Raw genomic sequence first — 23,202 nt, forward strand, 5'->3', positions numbered from 1 at the left:
TGGTGTTACATTAGCCAATTTCCAGTGCTCTGGAACCCTCCCTGACTCCATTCATTCCTGAAACATTACCACCAATGCCTCTCCAATTTCCTCAACTACCATTTTCAGACTCTGGAGTATAGTCTATCTATCGGCCTTCAGACATTTCAGCTTTCCCAGTACCACCATCTTGGTGATGACCACTACACTCAACTCTGCCCCCTTGATTCTCTTGAAGTTCTTATATTTTACTTGTGTCTTCTACCATGAAGACTGATGCATAGTAACTATTCAGTTCCTCTGCTTTTTTTTTGTTTCCTATTAGTATTTCTGCAGCCTCATTTTCCAGTGGTCCAATGTCCACTCTTGCCTCTCTATAACTTTTTAAAAACTATTGAAATCTTCTGTTTATATTACTAGCTAGCTTACCCTGCTATTATATCTTCTCTCCCCTTATTGCTTTTTTAGTTGTCCTCTGCTTTTTTTTTTAAAAGGCTTCCCAATCCTCTGGCTTCCATTAATATTCACCACATTGCTTTCTCTATTGCTTTTATGCTGTCCCTGACTTCACTTGTCAGACATGGTTCCTTTAACGACCAACTTGTAAGTATTTTTTAGCCTTGCTTTTTTTTTAAAAAGCATAGTACGAGAGAAACTTCCTAAATAATTTTGGCGATTTGTTTTTATTGGATGAGTTTACAAGAGAACAGGGTAAACCGTTGTGCAATGGTCTTAAGTTAGAAGGTTCCGGAAGTGCTTGTTTGGCTTAGGGCAGACACCCATAGCTTGAAGAAAACTATTTTGGTATTAGTTTTGAAGAAGTCTTTGGCTAAAGATGTAAATGTAAACCAGTTGTTCCTAAAGAAGGGGAGTAGTTTAGCATGTTAAGAGATAGATTATCTCAATGTCTAGTTTATTCTGGACCAGAAGTGTTTGCCTAAAACCAAGAATGTTACTTGAAGTTGAGAAAGTCTATGCTGTGTTATGTGAACGTTCAAGGAAGAGGTAATCTACTCTGTTCAGTAACCACTGCATCAACCCCAGGTCTTGTTCTATATGGGTTTTTCCCAGCACAGCCAACCCTTCTTCAACTATTTGCATTATCCATTACCACCCATTTAGTATACTGTCTTGGCAATTCCTTTGTCTGCTTCTCCATTTTTTCCTCTCTGTTTCTGGGTATCATGTCCATCTATTTGACTCACTCTTTCCCAACCACAACCCCATTCACTCAACCCTGTCATCAGCGTAACTACCATCCATTTCCCAGCTACTTTCAGTTCTGACGAAAGATCACTGGAACTCATTAATTCTGCTTTTCACTCCATAGAAGTTGCTGGACCTGCTGAGTTTCTCCAGCCCTTTTTTTAAACATAGAATGATTTAGATTTGTGTCCTTTAAGTTAGAACTTGGAGATTTCTTTATATGCGTTTCAAATTAATAAAATTTACAGACAATAAATTTATTCATATAATAACATATTCTTTCAAAAGAATTTAGGAATGATCATGAGAGGACCCAATTCACTATTGTTATATGCAAAGAAAGCAATTTAGTATGCTGTCAAATTTGTATCTCTGGGTTTGAAAAATACAGCCAGCCGGCAGTATTTTCTACTTCATATTCTGGATTTTCATTAAAGTGTAAATTCATATTTTTAAGTTGAATCACTTAGGTAATAATTATAATAACAATTTGGAAGTGACTGTAAAATTTATCAGGTTGACATAAAGGAACTAGTGATACAAAGGAATAGAAGTGAAGCATCAAATTAACTCATTGTAAATTATGCTCCAGTTCAATGCTGTTGCTGTATCATTGATGTTAAAGTTCAGAGGCTTGTTTTGCTCTTTATTTCAGTTCAATAATATTTCAACACTTTCTCCAAAATTGAGCATTTTTATCTCCTATAATTGGTCATTTTTATCCCCCTGTAACTGTGTCTCAAGGGATGTAAGCATTGACTCATAAATGTTCCCACATGAATTTGGACAACTATTTCATAGTTTATGGATGCACAAGCAAGATCATGGTCTACTAAAATTTATTCTTCCTTGAGAAGTTGACATCATTTGCAAGACCAGTATTTATTGCCCATAGCTAATTGCCTTTGAAATGGAGTGACTTTTAGGCCATGTCAGAGGGCAGTGATGATCCATTGCTGTGGTTCTGGAATAACACTATGACAAACCAAGTAATTATGGCAAATTTCCTCCCCAAAAGACATCAATGAACCAAAGAGATTTTCACAGCTGTTAATGGTAGTTTATGGTCACCTTTACTAAGACATTCAATTAATAAATCTGGAATTAAATTCAAATTTCACCAGACATCCTGGTAAGATTTGAACCCATCCCAATCAATGATTCACCTGGGTCTCTGGATTACTAGTCCAGTGATATAACAACTACAAAGAGCTTTTTTGAGTTAATAGCATGAATTTCCATGAAGATAGAGGTGAGGGAGGGGGCAGGTGTGTTGGTGCTGGTGGTGTTCTGAGGTAAGTGGGTATCCAATCTAGCCAGAGCAGTGGCTGAGTCTTTATTCTAGAAGTTCCCACCCAGATGCAGCAGCCATCCTCTTTGTTGGGGTGAATAGATTCAGCATGTACTTTGTTTCCTTGAACTGTAGGCATATGTTAGTACATGTTAATGTGGGGCTGGCTTCAAGCAACTGATCCAATTTTCACCAATGGGATGTCCAAAATACATCTTAAGGACTTCTCTGGAGCAGGTCTAATACTCTGAGTTATTTGGTGATGTTAGATACTATTTGGGAGATGTCCAGAGGCACTTCTGGGGTTAAAAGTAGATATGCTTACATGTTAAAAATGCAGAGACTCCTCAAAGCTATCAAGGAAACTGTCTAGTTGTCAAGATATTTAAATCTCTTAGCATTTATTATTTTTTTTTTAAAGTTCATTGGCATAAACCTGAGGATTATCATTATAGAACAAGCACAATTGAACTTATAACCTGCAATTAACACTGAGGTGCCTTTCAGTTCAGTGTGGTTGAAAGCTTCAAAAGATTATTTAGTACTTATTATAAATCATGAATGTAATTGTTTTTATTAAGAATTATGTTTTGGAGCTTAAATGTAATTGCTTACATTTCTCATTGTTTATCATGTGAGCATAGTGAAATCGTAAATAGGCATGAAAACTTTATTCTGTCACATCTCTGCATTGGTTCTGAGGCCTGGCCATAACGGATACTGAATGAGTTGGCGTGGAGGACAAAAGAGCAAAGTCTAGTTGTGTTGGCATAGGGCTGTTAAGAGCTATGTTGGGTAGCTGGGGTGGGTAGAGGACAGTATTGCATGGAGGAAGTGAGACACCAATAAACATGGATGGTGTATAGTTTGACAGGGAGATTATTAATGCCTCGAGGGCTATAGCTTGGCATGGAGGTTATGAGGAAAGATAAGGATTTTTTGGAGGACCATGAGATGGCATGGGTACAGTGGTAGGGGGTGTATGTTAGATGTTAGGAGAGCTGTTTTATTTTTTTAATATAGAGATGTAGTGACCTCTTCAGTCACAGAGGAAGGTATTTCATATAGCCCACCTTGGGCCTAAATTCCATTCACACATACCTAAATGAGAAATAGACCATTTGAGTAATTTTGCGAAGCGAGGAATTTTCTGAGCTTTGATTCTCTAACCGGGGACTACATTTAGCTCTATATGTCTGTAGGCCATCCTATATTCCCATGCCAGTTGTTTAACTTATTTTATTGGAGAAAGTGAGGTCTGCAGATGCTGGAGATCAAAGTTGAAACTTTATTGCTGGAACAGCACAGCAGGTCAGGCAGCATCCAGGGAACAGGAGATTCGACGTTTCGGGCACAGTAGATATGCTTACATGTTAAAAATGCAGAGACTCCTCAAAGCTATCAAGGAAACTGTCTAGTTGTCAAGATATTTAAATCTCTTAGCATTTATTATTTTTTTTTTAAAGTTCATTGGCATAAACCTGAGGATTATCATTATAGAACAAGCACAATTGAACTTCCTGAAGAAGGGCCTGTGCCCGAAACGTCGAATCTCCTGTTCCCTGGATGCTGCCTGACCTGCTGTGCTGTTCCAGCAATAAAGTTTCAACTAACTTATTTTATTTGCAATTGCTTTCAAACAAAGTTTCACAGTTTTCTTGATCAAGGAATGATGTTTAATCAGGATTGAGAAGATTGAGAAAAATTTAGAGAACATTTTAAAATGGGGGGGGGGTGGTGAAAAGCTATTAGAAGCAGAAGAAACAGTGTGTAAAATGCGTGTTTGAGTGCAAAAGACGGTAGTTTGTATCATCATCATGAGTGCATTGCCTGAAGATGGTTTATTGGCTCATCATTTACCGATGCTTCATCCTGTGTTGTTTTTAAATGGGGTTTTACCATTGCTTCCCATTCTCAGGTGGGATGGGGAGAGAGGTTCCATATATATCTGTCAGATGACAAATCAAGCCCACACTGCTGATGTTTTTCTGAAATATGCTAGTCATCTCACAATCTGGACAAACAGAGCACTTTATAGCATATATTCTTCCCATTGAATTGGCGCACTGCTTTCACTAATTGCATTGCATCCTCAGTATTATAGATTTTATCAACTAAAATTACATGAAATGCGAAATAAGTCATTTGGTCATCTGGTCCATACTTGTGGTGGTGTGACCAAATGAGGGGATGGAGTGGTTCTCCCTCCCTCCCACTGCTTGTTTGATTGTAACAAGGTTTTGTATTTTAATACAGTAGGATATAATTGCAAATTCATTGTGTACTCATCTCTTCATGTGCAGCTTATAAGGATTAGGTAGACTTTCTTGCGTGTAGCAAGTAAGGGGCTCATTTTGTTGAGCTAAAACCCATCCAGCTGAAAATGTGAAAAATACGTCTTTGCTTGTACAGCTCTCATGCAGTGAAACACACTCAAACTAAATATGCCAAAAATACAAATTATAAAATATATAAGATTAACTTTAGCCAAATGCAAAAGGAAAGCACACACCAACTGAAAGGTTGAGCTGTAACCAAAACAGGTACAGGGAAGATTTTGTTTTAGAAAAGTAGGCATTGCTGCATTGCTGTTTCTCTACATAGAGTAAATCCCCTATAGGTCAATGTTTGCAAAACAAAGGGAATGTTAGGAAAATGACTATCAACTTTCCTATCATGAATTGGAAGACACCGTTGTCTATCTGAATTTAGGATGTCTGTACTTCATGTGGAGTTTTTTTATTAGCTATTTCAGAACTGGATAAAAAAGTGGTGAAAATAAAAACAGCTATTGAGAATAAGTTTTTGCACAGTGTAAATGTTTAAGGCCTATCTGAAGAGGAATGGAGAGGTACCTGCTAAGCGATGGGAAATACCAGAGGACCAACCTCATGTAAATGTGAACTTTAGAATTCACCATATACAGAGGAGGCGGTGGAGGCTAGTACAATTACAATATTTAAAAGGCATCTGGCTGGGTACATGAATAGGAAGGGTTTAGAGGCGTACAAGTCACATGCTGGCAAATGGGACTACACTTGTTTAGGATATCTGGTTGGCATGCAGAGTTGGACTGAAGGTTTTGCTGCTCTACAACTCTGAATCTGTATAGAATGATGTCCTCCAAGGATCAATTACTTTTTGTTCCTGGGATTAAAGCCAGCATTCCGTGCCAATCTGTAATTGCCCTAGAAAGATGATGGCAAACTGTGTTTTTGACCTGCTGCACCTCAGGGGTTGTTGTGATGTCCACTGTACTATTAGGGAGTTCCAGAATTTTGACTTGATTATAGTGAACAAATAGTGATTTAGTTCCAAGTTAGGATTATATGAGCCTTGGAAGGGTACTTGCAGCTGGTGGTTCCCATGCATTTTCTGTCCTTGCTTTTCTAAGTGGTAGAGGATGCAGGTTTAGTAGGTACTGTCAGAGGAGCCTTGCACTACACCTTGTAGGTGGTACTGTGTGTCAGCAGTTAGGAGAGTGAATGATGGTGGTGATTGGAGTGCCAATCAAATGGGCTGCTTTGACCTTGATGGTGTTCAACTTAGTGTGTTGTTGGAGCTACACCCAAAAAGGTAAGGGGAGAGTATCCCATCACGTTACCGATTTGTGCCTTCTAGATGCTAGACAGATAATACAGAGATGGGAAGTGATTTACTTGCTTAGAATTCCGAGCCACTGACCTGCTCTTGCTGCCACAATATTAATGTAGCTGATCCTATTCAGTTTGTGTTCAGTGGTAATCCCCAAGATGTTTATATGGGGAATTGAATGATGTTAATGCCATTGAATGTTAAGGAACAATGGTTGGGTTATCTGTTGATGATTGTCATTGTTTGCCACTTAAGTAGCACAAATGTTGTTTGCCACTTGTCAGACGTAGCCTGGATATTGTCCCAGACTTGATGCATATATTTGCGAACTGCTTCAATATCTCAGGTATCACAAATAGTGCTGAATATTGTGTGATCATCAGTGATTATTCCTCCTTCTGATCTTATAATAAGGAAAGGTGATTAATGAAATAGCTGAAGATGTTTGGGTCTAGGACACTATCCTGAGAAAGTGCTATGTCCTAGCTCTTAATCAAAACCATCTTCCTTGTGATAAGTATGCTTTAACAGCTGAGCTTTCCCCTGAATCCCATTGTCTCAAGTTTTGCTAAGGCATCTTGATGTCATGCTTGATCAAAGGAGGCCTTGATGCTAAGAGCAGTTACTCTGTCACCACACCACTGGAGTTCAACTTGTGCTTGGACCAAAATTGTAATGAGGTCAGAAGCCAAGTAAACTGAGCTTCAGCGAGCTGTATGAAATTAAAGAAAATTCAAGTTGAAAATATTGTCCAACTTAAAATAGCCATGTATCAAACATTAATGAAACATTTTGATTTTAAATGAAATATTTTTGCATACTTGTCCTTTTTGACAGGTACATTCTTCTCTGTGTAAACTATTTCTTTTATGGAGAAACAGTTGCTGATTATTTTGGTGGTCTGGTGCGAAGGGAAGTGCCACTTCAATTCTTGGTCCGCTATCACCGCTTCATCTCATTTGCAATGTACCTAGCAGGTGAGTAAAGTTCAGTTTATTTCCAACATTGTAAGTCTTTAAATTGATTTTACTGTACACAGTAGACCTGAACTTGTTTCTTGTGATTCAAACAATAATGTAGACTTTTCTTTGAACAGGACACCTCCACTTTTTCATAGTTCAGTTGTTCTGAGCTTTTTGCAAAGTACACTTTTTTTAGCAGTGACTTTGAAACGGCCTTTATAGCTCTTAATGATATGTATAATAAAATTTTTTTAAAGAAAATTGTCATCCTCTAGTCTGGCGAAAGGAGTTTCTGATTGACATTTTGCATGACTAATATATCAAGTTTATGTTGCTGTTTTTCTGAAACAACAGTTCAGCCATTTATTTAGCCATGATCAAAAGCAATCAAAGGCAATTGAAGTTCATCTTACCTTCAAGCCCCTAAATTGTGCGCAGTGCAGCTGTATATCAGGTTAATCCAATAATTGGTACAATATATTAAATCTTAGCAATTTGATAATTGAAGTTTAAAACCAAATCCAAACCTGATCTTCACTTATATGAAGATTATGAAAACAAGCTTAATAATTGGAAACAAGCTTAATAATTGGAAAGACTTTTTTGAAGTTCAGCACTGAGATGCCAACATTTTCAGTTAGATTTAATTTAATCCTATCTTAAATGATTTTTTTTATTTATCCATAGTATGTCGTGTTGCTGGCTGGAGTAGCATTCATGCCCCTTAGTTGCCTCTGAGACTGTGGTGCCGTGCTACTGCCTTGTAGCCCATTTGGTCTAAGTAGATCCAGAACGCCGTTGGAGAGGGAGTCCAGGATTTTGACCCAGAAATACTGAAGGAATGGTTACGTATTTCCAACTCAGGATGCTGAGTGACTTTGGGAACTTGCTGGTGATGGTGTTCCCATGTATCTGCTGCTCTTCTCCTTTGAGATCGTAGTGGTTGTAGGTTTGTGAGGGTGTCATCTGAGGAACCTTGATGAATTTCTGCAATGCATCTTGTACATAGTATATACTGCTTCCATTAAGCGTCTGTGTGGAGCAAGAGAATGTTTGTGGATGTAGTGTCAATTATATGGGCAACTTTGACCAGATGATGTTGAGCTGCTTCCAAGTGTTGTTGCAGCAGCACTTCTGCAGGCAACTATTCCATTGCAGTTCTGACTTGTGCCTTGTAGATGGTGCATAGGCTTTTGGGATACAGGAGGTGAGTTCTCAGCCTCTGACCTGCTGTTGATGCCACAATATATATACTGCTACTCCAGTTCAGTTTTTGGTCAATGGTAGATCCCATAATGTTCGTTGTGGAGAATTCTGCAATAATGGTACTATTAAATACAAAGGTCAGTGGTTGGATGTGGTCTTTTCCTGGTACTTAATTGGTGCAAATATTGCTTTGCCACTTTCATCCTATAAGTGGATGTTACCCAGGTCTTTCTGCATTTGAATTTGGATTGTTTCAGTATCTTGAATCATTGTGAATGGTGCACTCGTCTGCAAATGTCCTCACTTCTGACCTTATTGGAGGGAAGCTACTGAAGGTGATTGGTGTAGAGTGTTATCCTGAAGAATTTCAGCAGGATTTCTTCTAACCAGATATGACTCCAGCCAGGAGAGAGTTTCCTTCGATCCCCGGTGAATCTAGTTTTGTTGGACCCCCTTGACACCACACTCAGTCAAATGTGACCTTGATGTAATGGGCAGTCACTGTCACTTATGGAATTAAGCTCAAATTGATATTTGAACCAAACCTGCAATTAGGTCAGAAGCTGTATGTGACCAGTTTGAACGGGCCTCGGGAGCCAAGGTAAACCGAGGCAAGAGAGAGGCCATGCTCTTCGGGAACTGGGCCGACCAATTCTTGATCCCCCTCACCGTTCGGACCGACCACCTGAAGGTACTGGGTATTTGGTTTGGGGAGGCTGGGGCGTGCACCAAGTCTTGGGTGGAGCGTATCAGCAAAGTGAGGCAGAAACTGAGCAGATGAAAGCTACGGTCGCTCTCCATCGCGGGTAAAAACCTGGTCATCAGGTGTGAGGCAATGTCATTGCTGTTATACATGGCACAGGTCTGGCCTATTCCCAGAACCTGTGCCGCTGCAGTCCCCCGGGCCATCTTCCAATTTATATGGAGATCAAAGATGGACCGGGTCCGAAGGGACTCGATGTATAAAGATCTGGGCAACAGGGAAAAAAATACACCCAATGCCACCCTCACCCTGATGGCCACCTTTGTGTGTGGCTGCATCAAGCTGTGCGTGGATCCCCAGTACACAAACACCAAGTGTCACTACGTACTGAGGTTCTACCTGTCCCCGGTGTTGCGAAGGATGGGCCTGGCCTCGCTGCCGCGGAATGCTCCGAGTAGTTGGACCGTTCCGTATCACCTGTCCTTCGTGGAGAAGTTTATGAAGAAAAACACCTTTAACCACAAGTCCATCAGGAAGTGGTCAGCATGTAGTGACCTTGAGACCCTTCGGGAAAATGAGAGGGCGGATCCTATTGAGCGGTTTCCTGAGCAGACTGTCAAAGTCATTTGGCAGAATGCCTCATCGCCAGAACTTTCCAACAAGCACCATGACATGGCTTGGCTGGTGGTGAGAAGGGCTCTGCCTGTGAGATCCTTTATGCACGCCCAGCCTCTCAGCCGCACCGCATGCTGTCCTTAAAGCGGCTATGGGGGGGACGAGACTGTCACACACCTCCTTCAGGAATGTGCCTACGCAGAAGAAGTTTGGAGAGGAATGCAGTGGTGTTTGTTGAGGTTCGTCCCGAGCAGCGCCGTGATGCGAGACTCCATGCTCTACGGTCTGTTCCCTGGGACGCACACCGAGATGAACATCAACTGTGTCTGGAGGATCATCAACTCTGTGAAGGACGCTCTCTGGGCTGTCCGAAACCTGTTGATCTTCCAGCTGAAGGAGTTGACCCCGACTGAGTGTTGCAGACTGGCACATTCCAAGGTCCAGGACTACGTGTTGAGGGACACGCTGAAGCTTGGGGCAGCTGCCGCCAAGGCGCGGTGGGGAATGACCACCGTGTAACGTCTGCCTGCCTAAGCACAGGGGACCGATGCAGTAAGGGGGCTCCGCTGACCCCCCCGCCCAGCTAAATATGTGGTTAGTAATCGTACAGACCTGTGTATATGAATGATTACTCTGTCTCTGTATGCAAAGAAATGGAATGTTTACATATGTATGGCATGACCAATTGTACAGATCATCAAAATATTTTATGAATAAAGTATATTTTCGAAATTAAAAAGAAAAGTCAGAAGCTGAATGGTCTTGGTGGAACCCAAATTGAACATGAGTAAGTTAGGAAAATGCTGTTGATAACGTTGTCTGCAAGGGGATGAAAGATGTCAATTAAGAGTTGACTGGGGCAGTAATTGGCCAGCCAGGATTTGTCCTACAGAACATTAGGCAATTTTGGGCAGCTCAGCACCATCCTTCTGACCTGTCCCACCTGTCAATCTTCCTTCCCATCTATCTGCTTCACCCTCCTCTCCAACCTATCATCTTTACCCCCACCTCCATCCATCTATTGCACACTCAGCTACCTTCTCCCCAGCCCCACTCCCTCCCATTTATCTCTCCACCCCGAGGCTCCCAGCCTCATTCCTGATGGAGGGTTTTTGCCCGAAACGTCAATTTTCCTGCTCCTCAGATGATGCCTGACCTGCTGTGGTTTTCCAGCACCACTCTAATTTTGCCCAATGTCGAGTAAAAGCCAGTGCTGTAGCTGTACTGGAAAGCATTGCTAAGAGTCCTACGAATTCTGAAGCATGCAAATTTCATATTATTGTCAGAGTGTTGTCAGGACCCATAACCTTTGCTGGATTCAGTATCTTCAGCTGTTTCTTTCTAATATGTGAATTGAATTGGTTGAAGACTGGCATTAACTACTTGATAATTCTGCATACAGAATGCTTCAGCCTTATCTTGTGTACTTACATGCTGGACTCACCCATCACTAAGGATGGGATTCTTATGGAATCTTCTCTTGTATTGTGTTCATGACCAGATGAGGCTGTGCTGCAGATTTTGATCTGATCCATTGGTATGGAAGTGCTTAGCCTTATCTGTCACTTGCTTTTTTATGCTGTTTGGCATGCGAGTACTGCTGCTTTTTGGCTTCACCAGTTTGACATCTAATTTTTTTAGGTATGTCTGCTGTTGGCGCACCTTCCTGCATTCTTCATTAAATCGTCCTCTGGTTTGACGGTAATGATAGAGTAGGATATGTGTTGGGCTGTGAGGTTACAGTTGTGTTAGAATTCAGGTTTGCTGCTGCTAATGGCCCATTGGCACCTTTTGCGTTGCTACATCTATTCAAAGTCTATCCCATTTAGCGCCACACAATTCAATGGACAGCATCCCCAAAGTGATGGTGGCCTTCACCTTCACAATGACTGTGCAGTGACCACTCTTGTGTCTGTCCATGACAGTATCAGTATCTGCTACAGACAGATTTGTGAAGTAATGTCATTTTTCTCTATTGTTGGTTCCCTGACCACTTGCCGCAGACTTTAGCAGCAGGTTTCCTTGCCTATGTTTGACTTGATGTCACAAGTCATCACTGTGTTCAGAATCAATGTTAAGGACTCCCAACGCAACTCCCTTTCAATTTCTTGACCTTTATGCCACAATCTCTGCTTCATCTGTCATGACGATGGAATGTAACTAACGATTCTCTGCCACTGTTTGCAATAAGCTGTTGCCGCTAATTAGTTACTGAAAGACTAAAGAATTATTCTATCAGCTGCCTTCTGACTGCACAGTAAAGAATGGAAATACCTTAAAATATTTTAGCTTGTAGGGTAATTCATAATTCTATTTGTCCGTAGATAGAATTCATTTCTTTGTAATATAAAGTATTTTCTTAAGTACAGAAACATGGTCAGTGCTTGCTGTTAACCTGAGTTCATTACACAGAAAAATTGGGAACTTTGGGTAATTTGATTAATTATTTTAACTATTGTAATGACCCCAGGAGTAGTGGGGTTGAATATCAGTGCACTTACCCAGGTGTGTTGTGGCAATAGTGAAAGGATAGACAAATAAGCTGCGCCGTGATATTGTTTTGCTCTGAAACTGATGCCATCTAAAAAGCTTCCAGTTTTATTTTGAATTTAGTTCATGAAAACAGACCTGGGTGATGATGCCTTGTTTTATTGTTTGTTTCTTTTCTTCTTTCCTTCCTCCTTCCCTCTAGGGAAGCCGCCAAATCCCTAATGAGCATCTTCACATGAAGGCACATGGCAAGATAGCAACTTCAGTGTTTAGAGAGTTGCACAAAGATGTCTGCTGTTAAATTCTGATCCTCAGAATATTGGTGTTTAAATTGATTTAAATTTTGATTAGGATTTTGTCTACAGTGGTGACATTGAATGAACAATTTGTTACTGTAAATTATTAAGAAATAATAGGATTTCATCTTACAATTTTCAGGGATGTGAGATGTGTGACTTCCATTGTGACTTATAAGCATAGCACACTAGCGTCCCCCTAGACATTGAGGAGATCGGTAAATATGTACTCTTATGCTCGATACAGTATAAAGTGTTAGTAAAAAGTATAGGAGAAAGTGAGGACTGCAGATGCTAGAAATCAGAGCTGAAAATGTGTTGCTGGAAAAGCACAGCAGGTCATCCAAGGAGCAGGAGAATCGACGTTTCGGGCATGAGCCCTTCTTCAGGAGAAGAAGGCCTTTCCTGAAGAAGGGCTCATGCCCGAAACGTCGATTCTCCTGCTCCTTGGGTGCTGCCTGACCTGCTGCGCTTTTCCAGTAACACATTTTCAGTTAGTAAAAAGTATGAACTGTTAAGTAATTTTTAAAATGATGGTCATTCAAGCAGTGAGCTTTTTAAAATTAGGTTGAATATTGGTTTGAATGACTAATAATAATGAATAAGTTATGAAATTTGCCTCTACCTGAGAGATTTGTATGAGATGGTGTATTAGAATAGCTTTCACCATAATTTTCATGTATATTTTTGCATATTATGAAGGCCAATATATTTCCTGCTATCATTTTACAGGTTTCTGCATGTTTGTTCTGAGTTTGGTGAAGAAGCATTATCGACTGCAGTTTTATATGGTGTGTATGCAATATTTTCTTTGTGGTTGTTAATGAGTAGGGAAATGCTTCACAGTGCTACAAATTTTAGAGATGTTTTCTGCAGTAAATGACCAACTAGATTTAGATGATCTAACGGGGGGGGAGGCGAATGGCACTTACCAAGTCTGATATCTTCATATAAGATTAACACAGAAAAATTTGTTTGCCTCAATACCAAAACTCCTAAGTAAAATAAATGGAACAGTGAGATCCCAGTTCCTGACCAGTGCAGACTCTCAGAACAGATGTACTGGTAATTTGGCACATGTAAATTCTAAAATTGTCAGCTTTATTTGGAGGTCATAAAAATCATATGGAAAGGTTTATCTCAGTGCGGTGCTTGTTAGGATTCTGTTACGAGGTTGAAGAATACGTATTATATATGCAGTAGTTATCTGTCCCACTTTAGACTAGATTAGTTGCAATTTTTAAAATTCAAGATCAAACACCAGAAATCTATTGTTCAAGAGAAGTGTATTTTTGTATCCTTAGTAATAAAGAGTAAAGAAAGCATATAAATTAAAACTATGATCTCACTCACTCAAACTCTTTCCTGTTCAGTGTCAGCAAGACAAAACTTGGTGCCTTTACCTGTAAAATAGCAAATAGAGACCACTTGGATTAATTGAAGTTGGTGGGAAGAGTTCAACCTCTTTGCATATCTAGTATTGGGTTGATAAATCACTTTGTTTGAATTTGGAATCCAAACATTAAATCATTAAAATCAGCAAATGGATATTTGAACTTGATTTCAACTGTGTTGACTAATCTAACATTAAGAACCTGTCCAGTCAGTGTATGGCCCAATTTATACAGTGAAGTGAAACATAATATCCTTGTTGAATTCTCCTTGTAATGAAGCCAGTTACCCCAAACACTCCTTGATTGCATAGTGTAGCTGCATGCTAACTTTTGTTACTTATCAGTGAGACTTCTTCATGCAAGACCCCATTTGTTTCAGTAAATCATAAAACTCTGAACAAATTTTAATCGTTCAGCCACAATACTTGACACAAGATGTGTTTTTCAAATTTGATTCTGCAGTGTTTGATTTCATATGCTGAAAATCATAAACTAAATTTGTATAATTGCTGTATTGAGAATTTTATGCAATGGGAGATCAATGCATGAATCAGATGTGCATCAATATTTGAATATTAATATATCACATTGATGCTCCATTGCTTGTGTGAGAACATTTTGTTTTTCTTCTAGATTCTCTGTTCAATTTTCTTCTCTTAAAGGTGATAACTTTTATTAGAACTTAATTCCACAGTGCTAACATCTACATGTTACCATACTGTAGTGGCTTCTTTCATGAATAAGCTTAATGAAACTTTCTGGCACACTGTTTGCTTATGGGCCATTAAGCAGAGACTGTTATCCACAATGGGCACTTGCATGTTTTAGTTAACTCAATTTTTATTTAAAGTAAGGATTGCTGTGATGCAGCTTCATTGCACCAACAGTCCGACAAGTATGACCATAACTCGATTAGATTTAAAATAGTGATGGAAAAGAATAGACCAGATCTAAAAGTTGAAGTTCTAAGTTGGAGAAAAAGGCTAATTTTGATGGTATTAAGCAAGAACTTTCAAAAGCTGATTGGGGGCAGATGTTCACAAGTAACGGGACAGCTGGAAAATGGAAAGTCTTCAGGAATGAGATAACACAAATCCAGAGAAAGTATATGCCTGTTAGGGTGAAAGGAAAGGCTGGTAGGTATAGGGAATGCTGGACGACTAAAGAAATTGAGGGTTTGGTTAAGAAAAAGAAGGAAGCATTTGTAAGGTATGGACAGGATAGATCGAGTGAATATTTAGAAGAGTATAAAGGCAGTAGGAGTATACTTAAGAGGGAAATCAGGAGGGCAAAAAGGGGACATGAGATAGCTTTGGCAAATAGAATTAAGGAGAATCCAAAGAGTTTTTACAAATACATTAAGGGCAAAAAGGTAACTAGGAAGAGAATAAGACCCCTCCAAGATCAGCAAGGTGGCCTTTTGTGTGGAGCTGCATAAAATGGGGGAGATACTAAATGAGTATCTTGCATCAGTATTTACTGTGGAAAAGGATATGGAAGATATAGAATGTAGGGAAATAGATGGTGACACCTTGCAAAATGTCCATAATACAGAGGCGGAAGTGCTGGATGTCTTGTAACGCATAAAGGTGGATAAATCCCCAGGACCTGATCAGGTGTACCCTAGCACTCTGGGAAGCTGGGAAGTAATTGCTGGGCCTCTTGCTGAGATAGTCACAGGTGAGGTGCTGGAAAACTGGACGTTGGCTGATGTGGTGCCACTGTTTAAGAAGGATGGAAAGGACAAGCCAGGGAACTATAGACCAGTGAGCCTGATGTCGGTGGTGGGCAAGTTGGTGGAGTGAATCCTGAGGGACAGGATGTACATGTATTTGGAAAGGCAAGGACTGATTAGGGATAGTCAACATGGCTTTGTGTGTGGGAAATCATGTCTCTCAAATTTGATTGAGTTTTTTGAAGAAGTAATAAAGAGGATTGATGAGGGCAGAGCGGTAGATGTGATCTATATGGACTTCAGTAAGGCATTTGACAAGGTTGCCCATGGGAGACTGGTTAGCAAGGTTAGATCTCACGGAATGCAGTGAGAACTAGCCATTTGGATACAGAACTGGCTCAAAGGTAGAAGACAGAGGGTGGTAGTGGAGGGTTGTTTTTCAGACTGGAGGCCTGTGACCAGTGGAGTGCCACAAGGATCGGTTCTGAGTCCACTACCTTTTGTCATTTTATATAAATGATTTGGATGTGAGCATAAGAGGTACAGTTAGTAAGTTTGCAGATGACACCAGAATTGGAGGTGTAGTGGACAGTGAAGAGGGTTACCTCAAATTACAACAGGATCTTGATCAGATGGGCCAATGGGCTGAGAAGTGGCAGATGGAGTTTAATTCAGATAAATGTGAGGTGCTGCATTTTGGGAAAGCAAATCTTAGCAGGTCTTATACACTTAATGATAAGGTCCTCGGGCGTGTTGCTGGACAAAGAGACCTTGGAGTTTATAGCTCCTTGAAAACGGCGTTGCAGGTAGATAGGATAGTGAAGAAGGCGTTTGGTATGCTTTCTTTTATTGGTCAGAGTATTGAGTACAGGAGTCAGGAGGTCATGTTGCAGCTGTGCAGAACACTAGGTTAGGCCACTGTTGGAATATTGCGTGCAATTCTGGTCTCCTTCCTATCGAAACTTGAAAGGGTTCAGAAAAGATTTACAATGATGTTGCCAGGGTTGGAGGATTTGAGCTATAGGGAGAGGCTGAACAGGCTGGGCTGTTTTCTCTGGAGCGTCAGAGGCTGAGGGGTGACCTTAGAGGTTTACAAAATAATGAGGGGCATGGATAGGATAAATGCACAAAGTCTTTTCCCTGGGGTCGGGGAGTCCAGAACTAGAGGGCATAGGCTTAGGGTGAGAGGGGAAAGATATAAAAGAGACCTAAGGGGCAACCTTTTCACGCAGAGGGTGGTACATGTATGGAATGAGCTGCCAGAGGAAATGGTGGAGGCTGGCACAGTTGCAACATTTAAGAGGCATTTGGATGGGTATATGAATAGGAAAGGTTTGGAGGGATATGGGCCGGGTGCTGGCAGGTGGGACTAGATTGTGTTGGGATATCTGGTCGGTATGGACAGGTTGGACTGAAGGGTCTGTTTCCATGCTGTACATCTCTATGACTATGACTCGATGTCATCCAGCCAATAATTGTTAACATCTGCTTAACAACAGCTCAGCAATAACTTTCTCACTGATGGCCAGTTTGGTTTCTGTTAGGACCAATGAACTCCTGACCTCATTACAGCCTTGGTTCAAACTTGGACAAAAGAGCTGAATTTCAGAGATGAGGCAAAAGTGATAGCCAATGGCTTCAGGGCACATGTGAATGAATGTGACATCAACGATCCCTCGCAAAATTGGAGTAAACAGGAATCTGGGCAAACTGTCCACTGGTCAGAGTTGTACTGGGTTCATACAAAGATGCTTGTGACTGTTAGAGGTAATTTGTCTGGCCCCAGTCAGTCTCTGCAGCTGTTCTTCATAGTAGTGCCCTAGGCTCATCTTTTTTCAGCTCCTTCGTCAATGACCTTGCCTTGATCATCAAGACTGAAGTGGGGTGTTCATGAATGATTGTACAAAGTTTAGCACCATTCACAACTCCTCAGGTGCTGAAGCAATCCATGTTAAATGCAGCAGCACCTGGACAATATCCAGGCTTTGGCTGAAATATGGCAAGAAACACTTGTTGATTTCACATCAGGCGGTGACCATTTCCAATAAGAGATATCTAACTATCACTGAATTCCCTGATATCAACTTCCTGTGGATGACCACTGACCGGCAACTCAACTGGACTTGTCACCGCCAGTCCTCTCAAGGGCAATTAGTGGATAATAAATGCTTGCCAGCCAGAATGCCCTCACCCTTTTTAAAGCGAAAAAGAACTTTGGTAGCATATACTACCTATTCACCCATTTCCACTTGATTAGTTGTGTTCTTATTCTCTGCCTACTTGTATGCACACACAAATGTATGAAATATGACTAGAAGTCAGCCATTTGACACCTCAAGCCAGCAGCACCATATAATGAGACAGTGGCTGATATGCTTGTATTTCAATTCCACCTTCTACTTTGCCTTCAACGACCTTTAATTCCCTTGCTTAACATGAATCTGTCTATCCCTGCCTTAAAATATTCCATAACCTCATGGTAAGCTGGTCTTGAAGGTTCAGTCATATGTGATCCACAGTGAGTTGGTAAATTGGTTACAAAATTGGCTTGGTCGTACTCGACAGAAGACGGTTGTGGAGGGGTGTTTTTTTGATTGAATGTGGTGTTCCAGACAACAAAAATTGGAGTGGTAGATGGTAAGGAAGGTGGTTAGATCAATGGAATGTTGGGTGTAGAAATGGCAGATGTAGTTTATTCTGGACAAATATGAGGTGATGCATTTTGGGAGGTCAAATACAAGAGAAAAGGATATAGTAAATGGCAGGACTCTTAGGAGCATTGAGATAGTGGGGTATCTTGGATGCAAGCCTGTAACTCCCTGAAAGTGGCAGCATGTGGTAAAGGAAGCATATGGCAACTTGTCTTCATCAGATGGGGCATTGAGCACAAGAAGTGGCAACTCATGCAGCTGTATAAACCTTTAATTAGGCCATATTTGGAGGATAGTGTGCAGTTCTAGTTGCCACATAATAGGCAGAATGTGGAAGCATTGGAGAGGATGCAAAAAAGGTTTCCCAGGATATTGCCTGAATCGGAGTGTATTAACTGTAAGGAGATGTTGGAGAAGCTTGGATTGTTTTTGTGACAGTGTCAAGGCTGAGAGGCAACTTTATAGGAAATATATAAAATTATGAGAGACATGGAGAGGGTGGATGGTCGGAGTATTTTTTTTCTCCAGGGTGCAAATATCAAATTCTAAGGGGCACTGGTTTAAGTTGAGAAGGGAAAAAATTTAAAGATGTGGGAGACAAGTTTTGTTTTTACAGAGGGCTGGAGGTGTCTGGAACGTGCAACCGGGGAAGTAGTAGAAGCAAATATGTTAGCAAGACTTAAGAGCTATTTAGACAAACACATAAACAAGCAGGGAATAGAGGGGTACAGACTATGTGCAGGTAGGTAGAATTAGTTTAGAATGGCATCATGTTGGTCCAGACACGCTGGGCTGAAGGCCTGTTCCTGTGCTGTACTGTTCTATAGAACATAGAACATGCCCTACTGCTCTCTGTAAAGAAACTACCTCTGACATCTGTCTTATATCTATTACCCCTCAATTTAAAGCTTTGTCCCCTCATGCTAGCCATCACCATCAGAGGAAAAAGGCTGTCACTGTCCAACCTATCTAACCCTCTGATTATCTTATCTGTCTTAATTAAGTTGCCTCTCAGCCTCCTTCTCTTTAATGAGAACAGCCTCAAGTCCCTCAGTCTTTCCTCGTAAGACCTTCCCTCCATACCAGGCAACCTTCTAGTAAATCTCCTTTGAACCCTTTCCAAAGCTTCCACATCCTTCCTATAATGCGATAACCAGAACTGTATGCAAAACTGCAAATGTGACCGCACCAGAGTTTTGTACAGCTGCAGCATTGGTTCCAAAACTCAATCCCCCTACCCAAAAAAGCTAACACACCGTATGACTTCTTAACAACCGTATCAACCTGAGTGACAACTTTCAAGAATCTATGTACATGGACACGAAGATTTCTCTGCTCATCTACACCACCAAGAATCTTCTCATTAGCTCAGTACTCTGCATTCCTGTTACTCTTTCCAAAGTGAATCACCTCACACTTTTCTGCATTAATCTCCATTTGCCAACTCTCAGATCAGCTCTGCAGCTTATCTGTGTCCCTTTGTAACCTGCAACATCCTTAATCACTATCTATAACTCTACTGACCTTAGTGTCATCGTAAGTTTACTAACCCATCCTTCTATGCCCTCATCCAGGTCGTTTATATAAATGACAAACAACAGTGGACCCAAAACAGATACTTGTGGTACCCCACTAGTAACTGAACTGCAGGATGAATATTTCCCATCACTCACCACCTTCTGTCATCTTTCAGCTAGCCAATTTCTGATCCACACAGCTAAATCACCCTTGATTCCAATGCCATCGTATTTTGTGCAGTAGCCTATTGTGGGGCACCTTATCAAACACCTTACTGAAATCCATATACACCGTATCAACCGCTTTACTCTCTTCCACTTGTTGGGTCATCTTCTCAAAGAACTCAATAAGGTCTATGAGGCACGACTTACCCTTCACAAAACCGTGTTGACTATCCCTAATCGCCTTATTCCTCTATAGCTGATTATAAATCCTATCTGTTATAACCTTTTACAATGTTTTACGCACAACCAAAGTAATTTCACAGGTCTACAATTTCCAGGGTTTTCTCTACTCCCCTTCTTGAACAAGGGAACAACATTTGCTATCCTCCAGTCTTCTGGCACTATTCCTGTAGATAATGACGACATAAAGATCAAAACCAAAGGCTCAGGAATCTCCTCCCTGGCTTCCCAGTGAATCCTAGGATAAATCCCATCTGGCCCAGAGGACTTATCTATTTTCACACTTCGCGGAATTGCTAACATCACCTTCTTACAACCTCAATCCCATTTAGTCTAGTAGCCTGTATTTCAGTATTCTCCTCGACCACATTGTCTTTTTCTAGTGTTCTGTGTTCTAACTCTGCTTCACTGAGGCAGAGCATTCCAAAAAGCAGGCAGACCTCTGAAGTTAAAAAAAATCTCATCTGTGTATTAAAAGAGCAACCCATAATTTCAAAACCCTGCACCCTAGTTCCGAACATAGCCACAAGGAAGGAACCAGCATCATTCCAAATTGTGTACATTTCATTCAAGTCACCCCACACTCTTCCAAACTCTAGTGGAAGCAAGCCCAGCCTGTCCAACCTACTCTCGTAAGTTTGCCCATTCATTCCAAGTATCAATTTAAGGTACCAAGAGTAAACCTCTTTTGACCCACCTGTAATGTATTTATATCACTTCTTTATATAATGGAGACCAAAATAACACAGTTTTTGAGATGTAGTCTCATCCATGCCCTTTATAAGTAAAGCATAACATCCTTTTACGTTTAAATTCTTCTCACAATAAAGTACAACATCTCCTTAGCCACATTGATTAAGCACTAGCTGGATCCTAACTTTTTATGACTCATACAAGAGAATACCACTTTGTGGCAATTGTACAGCTCTGTTAAATAGTTTTCTGCTTTTTTAATTCTTCCTGCCAAAGTGTGCAATTTTACCTACTTCCACATTGTACTTCATCTGTCAAATTTTTGCCTATCTATATTTATCAGCACGCTCCTTACGTCATCTTCACAAAATAGTTCCCTACCTATCTTTGTGTCATCTATGGATTTAGCTACTATTCTGGCCATTTGAGGTGCATGTATAACTTTAATAACTGTCCATGTGAGGACATGTGGCCAGACAGTAAGGCTTGTAAGCAGTTGTCCCTTATTGGAGACCAGTGAGAAGGGTGATATTTTCCCTTGTCTCCTGTGCCTTCAACTCTGATATCAGCAACACACAGATGCTCTGAACTCCCTTCATGTTCAGTCTCCATATCTCCATCTCCAACATTCTTGTCATGAGATGCGGATTATGCTGCCTCCTCTTCCTCCTGATTGAGGTTCCTGCAAGTTCATATTACCATATCGTATAGTATAGAATACACAATAATCAGATCTTTCCTGTAGTGCTGTTAATATTGTTTGGTTTTCCTTTTATTGAGAGTTGGGAACGTGACCTGCGCAGTTTTCCAGGCTTATCTGCCATCAGAAACTTAACTACTACCTCTAAACCATTTAGAGGTTTATCTGAGTAATATAAAGGAAACCATATTGTGAATAAAGAATATGGTAGATTATATTGAAAGAAATACAAGTAAAACATTGCTTCCCTTAGCCTTGGACAGTAAGGAGGAAGGAGGTGAATAGGCAAATGTTAGACCTTCTGCGATTGCATACGAAGGTGCTATGAGGGAATGAGAGAGTTATGTGAGATAGAGAAATGGATCAGGTGCTGCAAAGAAAACCGTCCTTGCAGACTATTGATAGTTGAAGGAAAGTGTTGTCTTGGTTGAGGCAGGATTGGCGGAGAAAGATCCCTTGAATATGGATTTCTGGTGCAGTGGAACATGAGGACAAGGGGAACCATCTTCTTCTGGGAGGGAGTGATGGCAGAAGTGTGGGAGATAGTTGAAACAGAGTTGAGGACCCAGTCTGCAACAGTTTTGGGGAATCCTTAGTTGAAGAAAATGGCGATCATGTTGGGGGCACCCTGATGGAAAGTGGTGTCATGGGAACAGATGTGACAGAGACAAAGGAACTGGAGAACTATTTGGAATCTTTACAGGAAACAGTGTGTGAAAAAATGTACTGGAGGTAGCTGTAGGTGCCACATTTGTAGAAGACATTGGTGGACATATTTTCAGAAATGGAAACTGAGTCAGTGAAAGCAAGTGAAGTAAGAGATGGACCAGGTGAAGTTGAAAGAAACAAAATTGATTAACTATTTGTATTCTGGTTGGGAGCAGGAAGCAGCATTTTCATAGCCTTTTCATTATCTTAAGTGATTCTATATTGTGCATTTCTCATATCTACTGTATCCTTCCTTTGAATTGTTAAAGTTACCAATATCCTCTGCAGATTCATTATCACTTCTGTATTTATTTCAGTGTCCTTTCTTACACACCCAAAACTGGTTTTAGAAACCCAGAAATTTCTTCATCATATATCTGGCCATTCCCCTAAGCTAGCGCCTTCCAAAGTTCTTTTTAATGTGACCCCACTTAATGTGGCAAATGCAGTAAATTATTCAGTGAATGTCCGCCTTCCTGCTTTCTGGCCCAGCATGACTGTGATTGCATGCTGTTGCACTTTGACCCCTACAAAGGCGGCTACCACACCTTTGTTTCATATTTCCTCTGAAAAATAAAGCAGTTATTAACTTCTCTTACTGGGAGAAGGCCCACAGCTACTGTTCTGCTTGGTGAAACATTATTTTAGGTTTGTGGCTTACACAGTATGTTTACAAAGCCTCCCTGCCCACTGCATCGTCAGTGATCACTTTTGTCATGCCTTGGAGAGAGACAGAGCAGGGCCCATTTGTATCAGCGCAGGGCACAGTCTTGGTAGATGGATCTGAGATCTAATCTGGTGATTTTGTGACCCCCAGCACTAATTTGAGCAGAGCTTCCCAACCTATGTATATATTTCCCTAGAAATATCCTGTGTTCTTGGTTTTGCATGCTGCCTTAATTTAGTGTTACCCACAATTTTAGTGACATGTACAGAAAATAAAAAGGCATATCACTGAACATAGGGAATCAAAATGGACAAATAAATGCAGAAGTACTTCAATAGAGAGAAATAGCATCTTGAACAGTCAGTTAAAGCATTTCTAGATAGTTTGGTAAGGAATTTTGACCTGAAGGTAGTCCAGTCTTGAGCATGAATCTATTTAATCAATAAGGAT

At 40.6% G+C, this 23,202-nt stretch overlaps 1 protein-coding gene across 2 annotated transcripts in view; it reads left to right on the forward strand.

The window, feature by feature from the left end:
• cds1 (CDP-diacylglycerol synthase (phosphatidate cytidylyltransferase) 1) overlaps positions 1-23,202 on the forward strand; it is a 130,984-nt gene that overhangs the window by 91,708 nt on the left and 16,074 nt on the right. For both annotated transcript variants that reach the window (XM_087985802.1, XM_087985798.1), the window contains exons 5-6: positions 6,908-7,047; positions 13,075-13,133. In XM_087985802.1, coding sequence (XP_087841928.1) covers positions 6,908-7,047; positions 13,075-13,133 — 199 coding nt within the window. The remainder of the gene's footprint in view (positions 1-6,907; positions 7,048-13,074; positions 13,134-23,202) is intronic.

Source organism: Chiloscyllium plagiosum, unplaced genomic scaffold (genome assembly GCF_037043375.1).
Source record: "Chiloscyllium plagiosum isolate Xiang-an unplaced genomic scaffold, Cpla_swu_hap1 HiC_scaffold_1, whole genome shotgun sequence".
Classification (NCBI taxonomy): domain Eukaryota; kingdom Metazoa; phylum Chordata; class Chondrichthyes; order Orectolobiformes; family Hemiscylliidae; genus Chiloscyllium; species Chiloscyllium plagiosum.